The following is a 15,248-nucleotide window of genomic DNA, read 5'->3' on the forward strand; positions in this document are numbered from 1 at the left end:
GAAAAGGAGAGTGAGAGAAAAAAGGGGAGCTTGGAGAATGAATTAAGGGATCAAATAGAATTATAGGAGAGAATTATAGCAGCTTTGTGAGAGAATTATGGGGCAGAGGGGGAAAGATGAGTGGGAGGAAGGTCAAGAAGGAGAAAAATAAGAGTATCAGGAAGAAATAGGGAGCAGATGGAGACAAAACAGGAGAAAAAATAGGAATCTGGGCAAAGTGGGATGGAGACTGGAGACTCAAAGGAAAAAAAAGAGTGGAGGATTATGGTTGACAGCAAAGAGAGTGGAGGTGAGGGTATAGGAAGAAAGGGACAATCAGGGAAGAGAGAAGGAAAGTGATGGGGCACAGAGAGAGCAGGTGAGAAAATAATAAAAAAGAGAGAAATATACATAAAGGCGGAAGAAAGAAAATGATACAAGCACAGAAACAATGAGACTAAAAAGAAAAGGATGGACGGAATAAAGAAATGGAAGCGAAAAATAAAGCAATACAAGCACAACCCTGCAAATAACCTATTACCAAACTTTTCTTTGACCCCTCCCCCCATGGCATACTTTATCCTCCAATTTATTTGCCATTTAGATATTTTTCCTTAAACTCAACCTATATTCTGCCTTATCTAATAAAGGAAAAGTGCTGGGAATGCAGAAACGCAGACACTACTGCAGGCGATTAGAACTGAAGCGAAAATAACAACAATAAAAAAAGGGTCTTCAGAATGGAGTCTAAAGAGTCCACACTGGATGCCTGGCAGAAAAGGGATCTGCTGGGAATGGGTTGATTGAAAGTACATTTGAATTAAATTAATTAATTCCCTTACTTGTTAAACCTCTCCATTTCTTGCACCAACACGGTGTTCATACTTTCCTCATATCTCACAGGATACTTATGTAGAGAAGTTTCAATGTCAAAATCATTTGGAAGCTGCAAATGTCAATATATTTGGACACATTTTGATAAGTGCACATTTTAATGTATAATGGTTTCAAAGAGATATTAAAAGCAGAGACCCAAAGCAACCACAAAAGCTCCATGGTGAATGACTGATAATCAGTAAAACACCCCATTGAATATTGGTTGGTCAATAAAAATATCTTGAACATCATTGAAAATGTAAAAATAAATGTAAATGTTTTAACGATTTGCAAGTTGCTTGCAAGATTGAATTGACTTTTTCCCCAGGTTATTTGCTCTGATTTCTCTCCCTTCTATTGTTAGCTGTTTGACACTCCCGCCTACCACTTTATATATGGCTGTGGGCTCCCCACAGTCTGATAAGTGCTTTACTTTCACTTTGTGTTTGACAGCTCAACGCTCCCCTTGAGTTTTTCCCCAATGCAAAATGAAACTTAGGAATCAGAGATGTAGCACAGGGATAGGGAGAGAAAGAGAGAACCATACTACAAAGTCAATGTTTTATTTTTTAAAAATCACTATTCTATTCAGGTTATTAAGTCATGTCAATCACCATGGTATCTGAGTACTTCCTAGCAAACAAGGAGATTTAGGTTAATTGGACAGGATTAACTTTCTATTCCACTCCCATTCCTTGAGCATGAGATCTGTGAGAGCTTTTGTTTGTTTTCTGAGTAAGTTAACGTGTATTTTTCTTAAGGAATAAATGATCTTATGTTTGGAATGGAACTTGGTAAGATTTGGTGTAGTTCTTATGGAGAGTGAAGAACACAGCACAGTATGGGGCTAGACCCCAAAAGAGCCCTATTTCCTGCTTACACTAGCTTTGCTCTGGAGGTGCATAATTCCATTATTTCTGAGGAGTGGAGGTGTCAAAGGTGGTCATGGTCCTTGTGGAAAAGTCTTTTAGGTGTCCTGAGCCCAGGCCAATTAGCGCTTTGCAAATAAGACCCAAGAATTTAAACTGAATGTAATGTTCTAGGGGAGTCAGTGGAGAGAGTAGAGCTACAAGTTGCTCAGTAACGGTATTTGTTGCTGAGAAAGTGTGTTGTTGCAACTGCATTGTTGCAATCCCAAAAGGAGGTGAAGAAGGCATTCCTGTGGCCACAGGTCCCTTTGTGGCCCAATCATCTGTCCAATTGCCTATTACCATTTTGCAAATGAAAATCTCAAGGAAAAACATTAAGCTGGCCAGGTAATGGTGGGAGTATTTGTTATTCTAATCAATTATTATGCTATCTGTCTTTCTACATTACCTTAATGAGAATATCATCAGCAATTTCATACAGAGTGCTGTCACCACCTCCTGAGGAGCCTCCCTGTGTGCCTCCTCCTTGTGTTAGTATCAGAGATTCAAAGAGGACTTTTGTTTGCTGGAGATCCTTTGAAATATCCACATTTTCATGCAACCCAAACACCTCTGGCTGTTGACTAAATGGAAGATTCTATGGCAAAACATATTAAGTAAGCAATACATTTCATTAGATAAATCAGTTCATTAAGGGCCTGATCTTAAGCTTATTGATGGAAAGATTCCATTAGCTTCAGGGGACATTGGATTAGGCCTAGAACCATGACCTCACAAATAGTGAATCCTTTGACAATGGCTTTCTAGTCTTTATACCAGGCCCTATTATCTACCTGTTGATCTCCTCATTAACTTGTACACACTCTGGAGTGCAACAAAGTCTAGGGTGTTTCAAATCACAAAGCACTTTAGATCACAACGTACCTGCAAGGGATCCAAGAAAAGGAAAGAGGATGGGCATCAAATGAAAAATGAAGCACACACAAAAGCATTATTTTTAAATGTTGAGAGGCTCAGACCCAGTACCCTTGTCTGCTTCGTGTAACATGTTTGTAACCTCTCAAGGCTTTGCCACTAACTTTTGAATTTTTTGTTGATCTGTGAATCCTACATAAACTACCAAGAAAAAATTATAGCCCCATGCATGACCAATAGGATCTGGGTAAACTGTTTCTCTTTCTTATTTCTGGGTTAGCCATCTTCTGCACAATTCATAATTCCAGAAACTTGTTGCTAGAAAACCAACTCCTGGCCTCCACACAAGACAAGCAAGATTTGAAGCAGGGTTCTAAGGAGTAGATGCTCTAAATAAAATTACCATCAGATATTTCACCCAAATCACTTTGTGGTTTGATCCTGTTAGATTTCACAGTCTAAGGAGAGTCTGGTGAGGTTAGTGCTTAGAAAGGAGATGTCTCAGAAAGCACCTAGCGCAGCAGGGAGTAACATTTGTGATTCAGTGTTATAGGATTCTTCTCCCTGGGATTGTACTGAAGCAATGCATGGACTTAGAGCTCAATAAATATCTTAAGACACTTTCTGCAGAAGCAGGACTGCTATCCCCAATGTTCTGCCTAATTCCAACCAAAAGTAATTATATTTGATCTGCCTAAATTCCCTTGAGGTTTCAATTAGATGTAGTATTCTTTACTTTCTATTCAAAATTAATGGTGGACTGCTCTACAGCTTCTGTGCTCTACCCCAGAAGTGGCTGTATTTCAGTGATGTCAGGTACTGGGAGAATTATCATTTTGTAATACAATTTAAGATCTTTGGAGCAAAGACATTATAAAAGAGCTAAATATTATTGTTCTAGATGTTCCAGCATTTTAATATTAGAAAATGAATTTGTTACATTCATGCAGAAGTAATTTTTTTTAACGTTAATGGAATATCAAATTAAAAATGACACATCAGTCAAAATATTTTCTTTTTGCAATATTCACTAATACAATTAGACCAAATAATATGTGAGCTTCCATTGTACAAAGAAACCAAGTTACCTTAATAAATTCAATGTAGTCCTCATAGGTGCCTTTTGGTGGTGCATAGTAGTTGCCACTGGGAGAAAAGGAGAACCGTGGGTTTTCAATTATCTCTGGATTATAAAAATCATCCAGCATAGTCATTAGTAAACGTCTGTCCCAATCATCTGTCACTCGTCCTCCATAGTTACATTCACCCGTAAGGTAAGATATAGCCTCAAACGGAACATGGTCATATTCATTTATGAACAACTGAAACAAAGAAAACAATAAATCTAAGACACTTCACCACCTTGAATCCCAATGAAGCTTGTAAATCAAATCCTATAGTTAATTAGAGAAACAGTGTGATCTGCCTTTTATTATTAAATAGGAAAGGAGCGGAGATGGGGCCACAAACCCAACATACCCTTCCATGGAGAGGCCCACAGAGCAAGAGTGGCACGCAGTGTGAAGAGAAGAGTATGCTCTAACTCATACAGAGCTGTAGTAAATGTTCTTCCCCAGTGCAGCAGCAAATTGAAACTCTGAAGTCTTCACTCAGGTAAAATTCCCATATGAGGTTAATGGGAGTTTTACCTGAGTAAGATCTGAGACCTAAAGATTTGTCCCAGGATTAACAAATCATCCAATCATTCTTACAGTATTTAAAATTGTGTATTTTCTGTAGCCTGATTTTTCTAGCAAAGGCATGTTTCTTTCTTTTCCCACGTCTGCTTGGATGCTCAGAGTATCTTGCTTTTAACCTTCAAAACGTCTGTCTCTTTCATTGACTCATCATTAGTTTTTTTCCAGGTGCTCAAACTCAACATTTGTAATTCCCATCCTAAATTCTCTTATCTAGATTGGTCAATTGGTAAAATATTCTCAGGGGTCCTATAGAGCTAGTCAGACAGGACAGCCCTGGCCACTGGCTGTGTATCAAAATTTCCTTTGACTAAGAGCAGTGAGCAGTTTGATAGCATCTACTGGTTTGATAATATCTACTTGATAGCGAGACTTCCTTTGAAATACAGTTTTAACTCTGTTATACAGAGTTCCAAATGGCTCTGTGAATTTTTTTTTAAGAAAATTTATCTCAATCTAATGAAGTATTTCATATTTTTATAAATATAATATGGTCTGTGTTATTTATCTTTGTCTCAGTAGCAACAGAAACCTGAACTAAAGTTGTGGAAACTTGTTTAAGATTGTGTGATTGAGCATTTAACCCAGCCTTTTCTGTACTGTGGAAGCAACAGTAAATAAAGACTTTACCTGCAGTTGTCTGATACTGATTCGCAAGTCTGATTCATTAAATCCATATGGGATATTCCAACCAAGAGGGCCAAACTTCTTTCTTTCCTGAACAAGAGCATGAAAAAAGCAAACTCCAAAGAGCAGTTTTTCCCATGTCTTTAAGAAAACAACAACAGAAAGTATTAACTGGCATGGCTGTATATGGTCTTTAATTTATGCAGATGGCTGAAACAACAAAAGCAGTGTGGAAAACATTTTATTAATATTTTAAATGCTCTGTTTTTAGATAAAAGTATTAGTCTATGACTAGCATGAGGGTTTTTTAAAAAAAAATGATATTAGATAACTAAACAACAATATGGAGTTGACAGTTAACATGTTGAAGCCAATTCCAGCAATCCCTGATTAGTAGGTGTAATGTTTACACTGCTGAGTAGTAACACTGAAGCCACTGGACTACTTGGAGATGTGTACACTACACTGAGTTAAGGATTTGCAGGACTGGACTATTATTTATTAACTAAGGAAATGAAGGTTACTTACCTGTAACAGGAGTTTTTCGAGATGGACTCTGCATATTCCCACTCTGACCGGTGCAGCAGGAATGGTAGAATAGTACTTAGCAGTGCTTGTTGGAGTCTCACATGTCTCTCTTGCCTCTCTCCTCAGTGAACATAGAATGTTCCTGGGCAAGGTTATAAAAGGGGCATAGCACTACAGCTGCCTCAGTTCCTTCCTCTGCAACTCCAGATCTTTTGATAAGTAGGACTCAGAGGCAGAGATGAAAGGTGGGCAGAGAGCATGAATATGCAGAGTCTATCTCAAAGAATTCTGGTTACAGGTAAATAACTTTCATTTGAGTGTCCTCTGCATATTCCTATTCATGGGATAGACTAACAAGCAGTAACTAAGACCCAGGATGGTGGGAATATGGAGTCCTAATTAAAAAAACAACTGCAAAACTTCCTTGCCAAATTTTGCATCTGATCTGGATTGTAAGCCTAATGTCTGGTGCTTAGTAAATCTGGACTGTACTCCATGTTGCTGCTCAGCATATTTCTGTTAAGGAATATGTCCAGAGAATGCCATAGCAGCTGCTTTTCATCTAGTAGAATGAGCATTAATTCCTTCAGGAAGAGGGAGACCCATTAGATTATAAACATCCTTAATACATAACCTAATCTGTCTTGTAAGAGTATGTACAGTGATCACTCTCCTTTTATTCCTTTTTTCATAAGAGATAAACGAATTGGGAGATAGATAAAACTAACCATTTTAGGCAAAGTAGAAAGCTAAAGCCCTTCTAACATCTAGTAGATGTTATCTAGCCTCCCCAACTTGAGTGAGGTTTGGGAAAAAAATACTGGCAACATTACAGATGGAGGTTTATTCAAATCTAACAGAACTTTCAGTAAGACTCTTGGGTATGTACAGAGTATTATTTTATCTTTATTAAAGACAGTAAATAGTGGATGTGCCATCAGTGCTTGTAATTCACTTATGCACCTTGCTGAAGTGATAGCTATCAAGATGACTGCCTTAATGTATAAATAGTGTATTGTACAGCTCCCCAGAGATTCAAACAGATGTTGTACTTAGTGTAAGCACTAAATCCCAAGATGATACAGGCTCTCTAACTGGTAGAAATAGAGTATTAAAACCTTTCAAGAATCTTTTGACTACATCATGAATAAAAACCAGTTTACTATCTCCAGAAACATAGTATGCTGCGATTGTTGAGAGATTAACTTTGACTGATGACAGAGAGAGATCCACTCTTTTAAGATATAATAGGTACTCCAACATATAAGTAATTAGAGCTGTAGATGGATCTACATCATACACAGAAACCAACAATAAAAAGTTCTTAACTGATAGCAACATTCTGTCCTTCTCCCAAAAGAATATTTGCTAACCACCTATGCTCCTCAGGGAGAGTATTCATGAAACACAACATTTTTTCCTGACAAGATGACACTGATATACAGCTTAATGGTTCACTATTTTCATATCTGAAGTGGCTGAGGAAAACATCCAGTCTTTTCCCTTCCTTATCAGAGGGGATAAAATAAGCCTGAGCATGCTTTCATCTATGCAGTGCAGCCTCTATCATCAATGAATTAGGAGAATGGAGATATGAAACACAACATTTTCCTCCTGGGAAAACAGGTAAAGGTCATTAGCCTTTTTTAACATAATCTGAGCTATGAGGGTCATTCCAAATTGCTTAAAACTGGTTGAGATAATCCTTCCAATAAAGGATTTGTCTAGTTGCTGCTTCTAAAATGTGAAGATTTCTCAACAGGAATCAAGGGAATCTCTAATGCCCTTGGAAGAGCACCACAGCATCTGAATGTGATGAAGCAGCAATCAACCCTACACTTCTGTCTGGAGAAGTTAAGTTCAGAGTCTGGATAGGACTCTTGGATCTCTAGCGATTCTTCTTTCTCAGATAAAATGTCTCTTACCACTGTAGACGTTCTATTAGGACTCTAATGTACTATCAAATCCATATCCTTGGGTATCTGATGCTTGAATGTCCTCAGTATCAACTTGGCAATTACTATATCTAGGAGTATCTTGAAAAGGTATAGGAGAAGGCCAGTGAGACCACATAAACCAGTGGCGGGCAACCTGTGGCCCATCAGGGAAAGCCGCTAGTGGGCTGCCAGATCATTTGTTTACATTGGCACGGCTGCCCGCAGCTCCCGGTGGCCGAGTTTCGCTGTTCCCAGCCAATGGCAGCTGTGGGAAGCAGTGCGGGCCTGGCCGCAGCTTCCTGCAGCTCCCAGTGGCCAGGAATGGCGAAACGCGGCCACTGGCTGTGCAAATGTAAACGGTCTGGTGGCCCGCCAGCGGCTTGCCCTGATGGGCTGCAGGTTGCCCACCACTGATGTAAATCAAGGAGAAGCCTGACAATCTGGCCAAAGCCCCACACTCTAATCTGGCTAAAAACATCTCTGCCCTACAGATCTGGGAGAAATTACTGAACTTGCTTAAATTGATGAGCATGATTTCAATTTCTTCTTTGGATCTGTTGTCTGATCTCAAGCCATTCTCAGTCCTGAGGGAAGTGGAGATAATAACTGGCTAAGCTGAATAAAATATAATAGAGAAAAACCTTTTTCTGGAGACCCAGAAGGAGTCTTAAGTGGTGGATATATGGGAGAAATCTTAACTTCTTCAATCTACCTTCTCTTCTCTATCCAGTAAAATTTTCCTTTCCTATTCAACTGACACACGGATTCCTTACCAACCAAGAAGGAGACAGATCCGATTGATGAATCTGTGCTACAGCCACCAGTACTGCACTGGAAACAGACTGCAAATTCTCAGCAGTCAGATCCTTATTTTAAACCTTCACAACAGGTTTGTTCATCTTCTCTCTCGAATCTGTCTCCTTCAGATCTGAAACAATCAGCTCCAAAGAGTATAATCTGGTTTTAGACAGAGTCATCACTTGGGGAAGGTTCTTTAAATAGCACTGGATCGGATGGACCTTTCTCACAGATTGGTTCTTGATAAAAAGAGGCCAACACCAATAAGGATGGAGTCTGTGTTCTCACTATTACAGCCTTGTCCTTTTCTTGTGGATTGCTCTAGAAACAGAGTTCGATCCCACAGTTTGTTGAGCAGTCTTGATCTTTGGGTGCTTCACACTTCTAGATTCCTTAGTGCACAGCACCAAAGACAAGTATTTAATTTTCTTTCTTCCAGACTTGCTTGGAGCCAATGAAAACTTCTAAGATTTGCTAGAGGCTTGCTCTCTCTTGGTTCCAGAAAATTTCGCTGTGCAAACATTAGCTCATAATTTTAGGGAACACTTTAGATTAGAACCTTCACTGGACATAACAATGAGTAAATAAATATGTCAAAAATGTCAAAGAATGAGCAACTTACCTGCTCCTTTCCAGGGCACCCAGAGAAGAAGACGGGATCAGAAACAGGATCTGAGAGATAAGACTGAAGTAGATTTAACCGGAGACCTGTAGGTGATTCATTTGTCATCTTTACTCCATTCTGCAGAATGGTTACGGGAAACTAGACAAAATAAATAGAAATACTGCAACAGGAGAGTATGGTGATGTCAAAAAACCCCAATAAAATGAGATATTTCCAGTATAAATATATTTGTATTTTAAAAATAATTTCTTGATGTTTGAAGTCCCATAAATTAAATATAACTGGGCTAAATTCAGCCCTTGGATGCAGGTGTGCAACCTCTTATGGACAGCAATAAAAGCTGTGTGAATGTGTATCCACAGTCAAAATACAGTCATTTCTGTTCAGCTGACTTACATTCATGCCAAAAATGTTTAAAAGCCTGCTCCGTAATTTTATATTTTCTAATATCATTAAAAAAATTGTCCTTTGTTGATGAAATTATGTATCCTCTCACATTACTGTTCCCTTTGTGTGCTCCCTCTCTCATTTTTACATCTTTCATCATTGCTTCCTCCTATACCTGGAACAGTCTTTCTGATCTTATCCACCAAGAGCCTCTTCTCTCTTCCTTCAAATCTTCCTTAAGGTCTGCTTTTTCGAAGAATATTTTCTACCTTTTCCTCCTTCCCAATAAGTATGTGTTTGCGGGTACAAAGCCCTAGCTTGTAGGCTTCTCAGAGGAAAGAATGTGCCTTAAAATGTTTGCAGAGCACTAAGCAAATTTATGGTACTACATAATCAATTTAACAATAATATATATAGGTCTGTTTACAACCTATATAGATAACCTTTTAATTATGTATTTTAAAACTGAAATTTGAAAATGCTGATATTTACACTATTAGATGAAAGCAAGGAGCTGCGCTTTCACTAAAAATAGTACATTTCTGCAATACAGAGTGTTTCATCAGGATTTGTTCCAAAAATAGTCAACAGCAAATATCTGGACCTGGACTTAGAGGAAAATTAAACAGACTTCAGGAACTTTCTTCTCTTAAAAACAACTAAGGTACTTGTGGATAATAAAACATATCTATAAGGCAGAAAACACCATTGTTTCTTCATGAGAAGAGCATGTTTACATTCTGTTCTAATATATATTGACTATATTTTGATTATATATGTATATTCACAACAATCCTTTAATTAGAGAGATTTTTTTTAAAATGTACACCCACTTTGTGTGTACAAGTTTGAAAATCCAAGCCAAAATGCAGTGCGGTTATCCTATCGTGGAATACAAAATGGTTTATTACAGAACACTATTATTAAATGTGTAATTAGGTCTACTGGGAATAAAAGTACCTTGGGTGATGGATAACTGGTAAGCCAAAGTCTGAAGAATGGATGGCAGGTGTCATTATTAAATTCTTCACAGATTTTCTCTAGCATCGGCATCCAGGAGACAGCAAGATGACAATTCTGTAAACAAACCCAGGTCCCTTCTTCCATTCCTTCTCTAATCATTTTTGAAGCTATAGGTCCTTGTCCCTGTCCCAGCGAGATGGCTTGAAACTTATTTCCAACCATGTTTTTGTCATTTGCAAATTTCAAGAGACCTTGGATGAAACATGCAATCTTTTAGCATTTATTAGTTAAAAAGACTGCTTTATATTTGATGTAAAAAAAGAACTATACTACTATTTTGTTAAAATCTGAAAGTGCAAAACAATGATATATTATTTCAATAAGAATTTTGTCACAATACATCAAACTATTTGATTTTAAAATAATATCCCTTTTATTCTGCAAGACAAAATTCTACCAGTATGATTTGGTAGCGCTTTACACCTATTTGGCACAGGTGCAAATGACTCTATAAGGTGCAAAGAGGTGGAGAATGAGGCTCTTAATCTGAAAAACTTGACATTTTGACAGGTCTTTATCTGTCAGTGATTCAAAGATTTAGTAAGGAAAATATCCCATAGTGGATACTTACTAGACATGGGATCAGCTCCTGGAGACAGCACAAAGATTAGTGGGATTGTTGAATTTGAATCTAAGTAACTTTTTGTTAGATCAAATGGTGGCGGCTCTACAAACTTCTTCCCCAGTTTGTCAGTTACAAAGATTGTTATTGCCGGACTAATCTGTTTAAAAATGCAAATATACTAGTAAGCACAAATATAACATAAAATCAGATTTGGTTGGATACATCGTATCATCTTTCATATGTATGGTAACCTAAATCATTATACAAACAGTGATTGGATACTGATAATGTACCAACTCAATAGCTATATCTCACAGTCAATGTATACAGTTCACATTCACTCTTAGGGACCAATCCATAGTTGCCCAGCAGCCCCTTTGTGCCAGCTGTGCCAATATAAAGGGGCCACAAACATCCATACGGGTTCACTGCAGAATACTCACAGTGCAAGCGGTGCGCAGGAGAGAGAGAAAGGGAAGGGCTAGCAATTCTACACTGCAGCAAGATGGCCCATTGCAACCAGGGGACAACTTAGGGCAGTACTCAGGGTTGCTTCAACCTGCACAAGAGGCCAAACTGGCCACTCAGCAGCCCCACAATTTAGAAGGTGCAAACTACCACTGCACCGTTCCTGCACTGGATGAATCAGCGCCTTGGGACTTTTAACACAAAGTTGGTAGAAGTCTCAACATGTCTGGAATTTGAGTTGAGTTCATTTAATATTCAAAAGCTTGGAAGCTTATTGAATATTTCCATACTACTGAGGCCTTATCCACTCAGCTACACTGCACTAACTTGCCAATCCCCAAATAACTCCTCCAACAGACAACAAATGGGTTGTGTTCTTGGGTTGCAGGTCTCACCTCTAACAACTTGGTCTCCTCTTCAGAGGACAACTGGGTGTACTCCCCCAGTCTCTTATGCTTTAAATGCCTACTTCCAGTGCTTGGATGGTTATTTCCCACACTACCCACAAGAAACCCAGCAACCCCTCACAGAATCAGGGGATGGCAGGATGGAGTGGGGGTGAAACATCATCTCGGTAGGTGAGGTATACTGTCCTCACAAATGTTTTTTGTTAGTTGCAATTTCTTCAGGCTGTAGAGGACCAGGCCTCTAGCAGTTGCCATTCAGTGTGACACAGGCACAACATATATCCACTTTTGCTGACCAAAGTGGCTGTTTGCTCATAAATTCTAGTAAAAGTCTCTTTTTGCCATGAAAAAATGTATACTGCATGTATAGTTCCACAAACTTTTAAGACCCCTTATTGCTGTACAGATTGATTCATGAGGAAATATATTTATGAAAAAACCTGCATGTCAATTTTTATTCCAAATGTTAATTCTGGAGTTTTACATGCTGTGAAGTACTAAATATAGTCAGTACAGATGAAAAACAACAACTTGTGATTGTCCTTACAGTATTATGACTCAGACAATAAAAAAAATTAAGTGTTCCTGAACATGTATTTGAAACAATCAAATAGTATAAGAATTTCATGTCGCTAAGAAGAAGAAAATATTAAGAGATGAGTAGTATTGGTAAAACAATACCCCAATTTTACTTTTAGAGTTAAATTGATCATTATAGATGATGGCTGAATATATAACATATAGGCTAAGGATATTTAGGTAGAAGTAGAACACATCGGATGATCTGCATAGTTATATTACGGAAATTCTAGTAGTCTGAAGTGTAGGAAGAAAAGAAATCTTAGCAGAACTTACTGCACCTTAGGTTCTATTTAATCAGTTTTGTAGTTAATAGAAAGAACAGCTACTTGCTTTATAATAATTGTGGTTCTTCACAATGTGTTGCCTATATGTATTCCACTCCTGGGGCATGCGTGCTGGAGACTACTATTTTTTGGCTAGCATTGTCATGTGTGGGTGTCCAAGTTGCTGTTGTGGAATCTAGTACAAGGTTAGGGTTAGCTGGTGCCAGAAATGATTTTTGCCATGTTGATCTTTAGGCCCAATCTGATAAACAGATGAGGGGTCTAATGAAGGATCTGACACATGGAGCCCCCAATTTGCTTCAGTGACTTCCCTCAGATGAGCCAATCATTGAGATATGGGTGCACCTGTATGCCCTAATTTCTCAGGTGGGCTGCCACTACTGCCAATCATTTGGTAAAAACTCTTGGCACTGTCAATAATCTGAAAAGGAGGACCTTGTACTAACAGTGGGAATCTACTACTTGGAATTGTAAATATTTTCTGTGTATGGGGTGGATCATGATATGAAAATAAGCATCCTGGAGGTTGAGAGACATAAACCAGTCCTAGGGGTTTCTATATTACATTATAAAACTCAATTACTTCCAAAGGCTAAAACAGGCTTTTAGATCAGTGATTTGTAAATGCCAGTTCAATTTTTATATTTGTTTTTTATGTTTTTAATCTTTACATCTTTAGTACCTTAAACTGGAGTGTGTTTTAATTTGTGCAGAAGAAATATCAAATGCATTGTACAAATAGATTACAATATTTAAAACTTTATTTCTAATTACTGAGTAACTTAACAGGAAAAGAAAACACACTGCCATTGGAAAAAGGTGATAACATTTGTATTTACAGGAAATATACCTTCAGGTGTCTCAGAGCAGATAGGAAACAAACAAAAGGAAGTATTTCTTCACACAATACGAAGTCAACCTGTAAAAGCAGCAAAGAGTCCTGTGGCACTGTATAGACTAACAGACGTATTGGAGAATGAGCTTTCGCGGGTGAATACCCATTTCGTCATGCATCCGATGAAGTGGGTATTCACCCACGAAAGCTCATGCTCCAATACGTCTATTAGTCTACAAGGTGCCACAGGACTCTTTGCTGCTTTTACAGATTCAGATTAACATGGCTACCCCTCTGATACTAGTCATCCTGTGAAACTCATTGCTGGGGATTTTGTGAATGCCAAAACCTTGATAGCTCCATTGCCCCCATCATCACATAGCAATAAATGGATTTAGTCTAGGAGGCAGGGAAGTATTAGCCCCATTTGGAAGGTGTTATCTAGGGCACTCAGAGGTGATGTGACTTTCCTGGCTAAGCACGGAGTCTATGGTAGAGCAGAGAATCAAACCCAGAACATATGAGCCCCAAGCCTGTGCCTTAACCACTAGGCAACCCTTCCTACACTGAGGAGGGGAAACCTACTTTGCTGCTTTGGGTGTGTGGGTTGGGGCAGGTGCTAGACAGAGCTACCAGGAGGTTGGGGCAAGCCCTTGGGAGAGGGGGCAGAGCCAGGGTGGGGCACCCACCAGAAAAACCAAAAGTCAGTGCCTATGCACACATATCATAAGAATGGTCCTTGGAGAATAAACAAGATACCTCCTTAACATGTTTGGAGACTGATTAAGAATTTGTTAGTGATAATTTCCTTTCTGCTAGCAGTGGCTCCCACAATTCTAGCTGTCTGGTCTGTTTTCCTTTCTTAGCAGTTCACAGAGGCAGATCAGCTTTTTGGTATTGCATGGTCTGGCCATGCCTTCTTTGCTCCTGTTTTCTACCACATTACTTATTCCCAAGATTTAAAACTTGCATAACTTTGCGAATACATATTCCAAAGATATTAACTATGTACATTAGATGAAGGAATATGGCCTTATGGCAATGATTCCACTCAATATTTGACACTTGACTCATAAGTCACTCAGGATGACTAGAATTGTGCGACACACAGCTAGCAGAAAGTAAATTATTGGTAAAAAACTTTCCTTTCTGTGGCTCAGCATCTCCTACAATTCTGGATTTCTGGGAAATAGCAAGCAGTGAACAGATGTAGAGAGGATTATGAAACAAAAGTACAGTATTCCACTTTTTGTTAGCTTGCTCAAAAGTCTATATTATTTCTGTTGCTACCACCTGTGGCACCTTCCTGCCAAAGGAGGTTTTTGCAGAAGATAGAAAGTCCACCTTGTAGTGCTTAATGAAGGTGTTAGCTGTAGACCAAGCGACCATTTTGCAAATTTCCAAAATGGATGCACTTGCTCGTTCTGCACATGAGGTTACTAAGGACCTTTAGGGTGTGCCTCGATCCCTTCTAGGACAGAAAAAAACGGTTACTTACCTTTCTGTAACTGTTGTTCTTCGAGATGTGTTGCTCATATCTATTCCAGTTAGGTGCGTGCGCGTGCCGTGCGCACGGATGTCGGAAACTTTTTCCCCTAGCAGCTACCTGTCAGGCTGGCTGGGTAGCCCCCTGAAGTGGTGCTGATGTGGCGTTCTGTATAAGACCCTGCCGGCCCGATCCCCGTTCAGTTCCTTCTTACCGCCCATGATGGTTGTTGGAACAGTGGTCTCTTGGGCCAGGTCTACACTGCGACTTTAAATCGGTTTAATGGCCGATATACCGATTTAATGCTGTACCCATTCACACGACGTCATCATTAATATCGAGTTAAACGGCTCCTTAAAT

At 38.9% G+C, this 15,248-nt stretch overlaps 1 protein-coding gene across 1 annotated transcript in view; it reads right to left on the minus strand.

Moving 5' to 3' along the window:
- Positions 1-15,248, minus strand: part of DNAH12 (dynein axonemal heavy chain 12) — a 178,206-nt gene that overhangs the window by 6,971 nt on the left and 155,987 nt on the right. The window contains 7 exon segments of the mRNA XM_075073319.1: positions 822-925; positions 2,173-2,361; positions 3,728-3,961; positions 4,967-5,104; positions 8,849-8,989; positions 10,199-10,452; positions 10,833-10,983. Coding sequence (XP_074929420.1) covers positions 822-925; positions 2,173-2,361; positions 3,728-3,961; positions 4,967-5,104; positions 8,849-8,989; positions 10,199-10,452; positions 10,833-10,983 — 1,211 coding nt within the window.

This window comes from Chelonoidis abingdonii, chromosome 17, assembly GCF_003597395.2.
Source record: "Chelonoidis abingdonii isolate Lonesome George chromosome 17, CheloAbing_2.0, whole genome shotgun sequence".
Classification (NCBI taxonomy): Eukaryota; Metazoa; Chordata; order Testudines; family Testudinidae; genus Chelonoidis; species Chelonoidis abingdonii.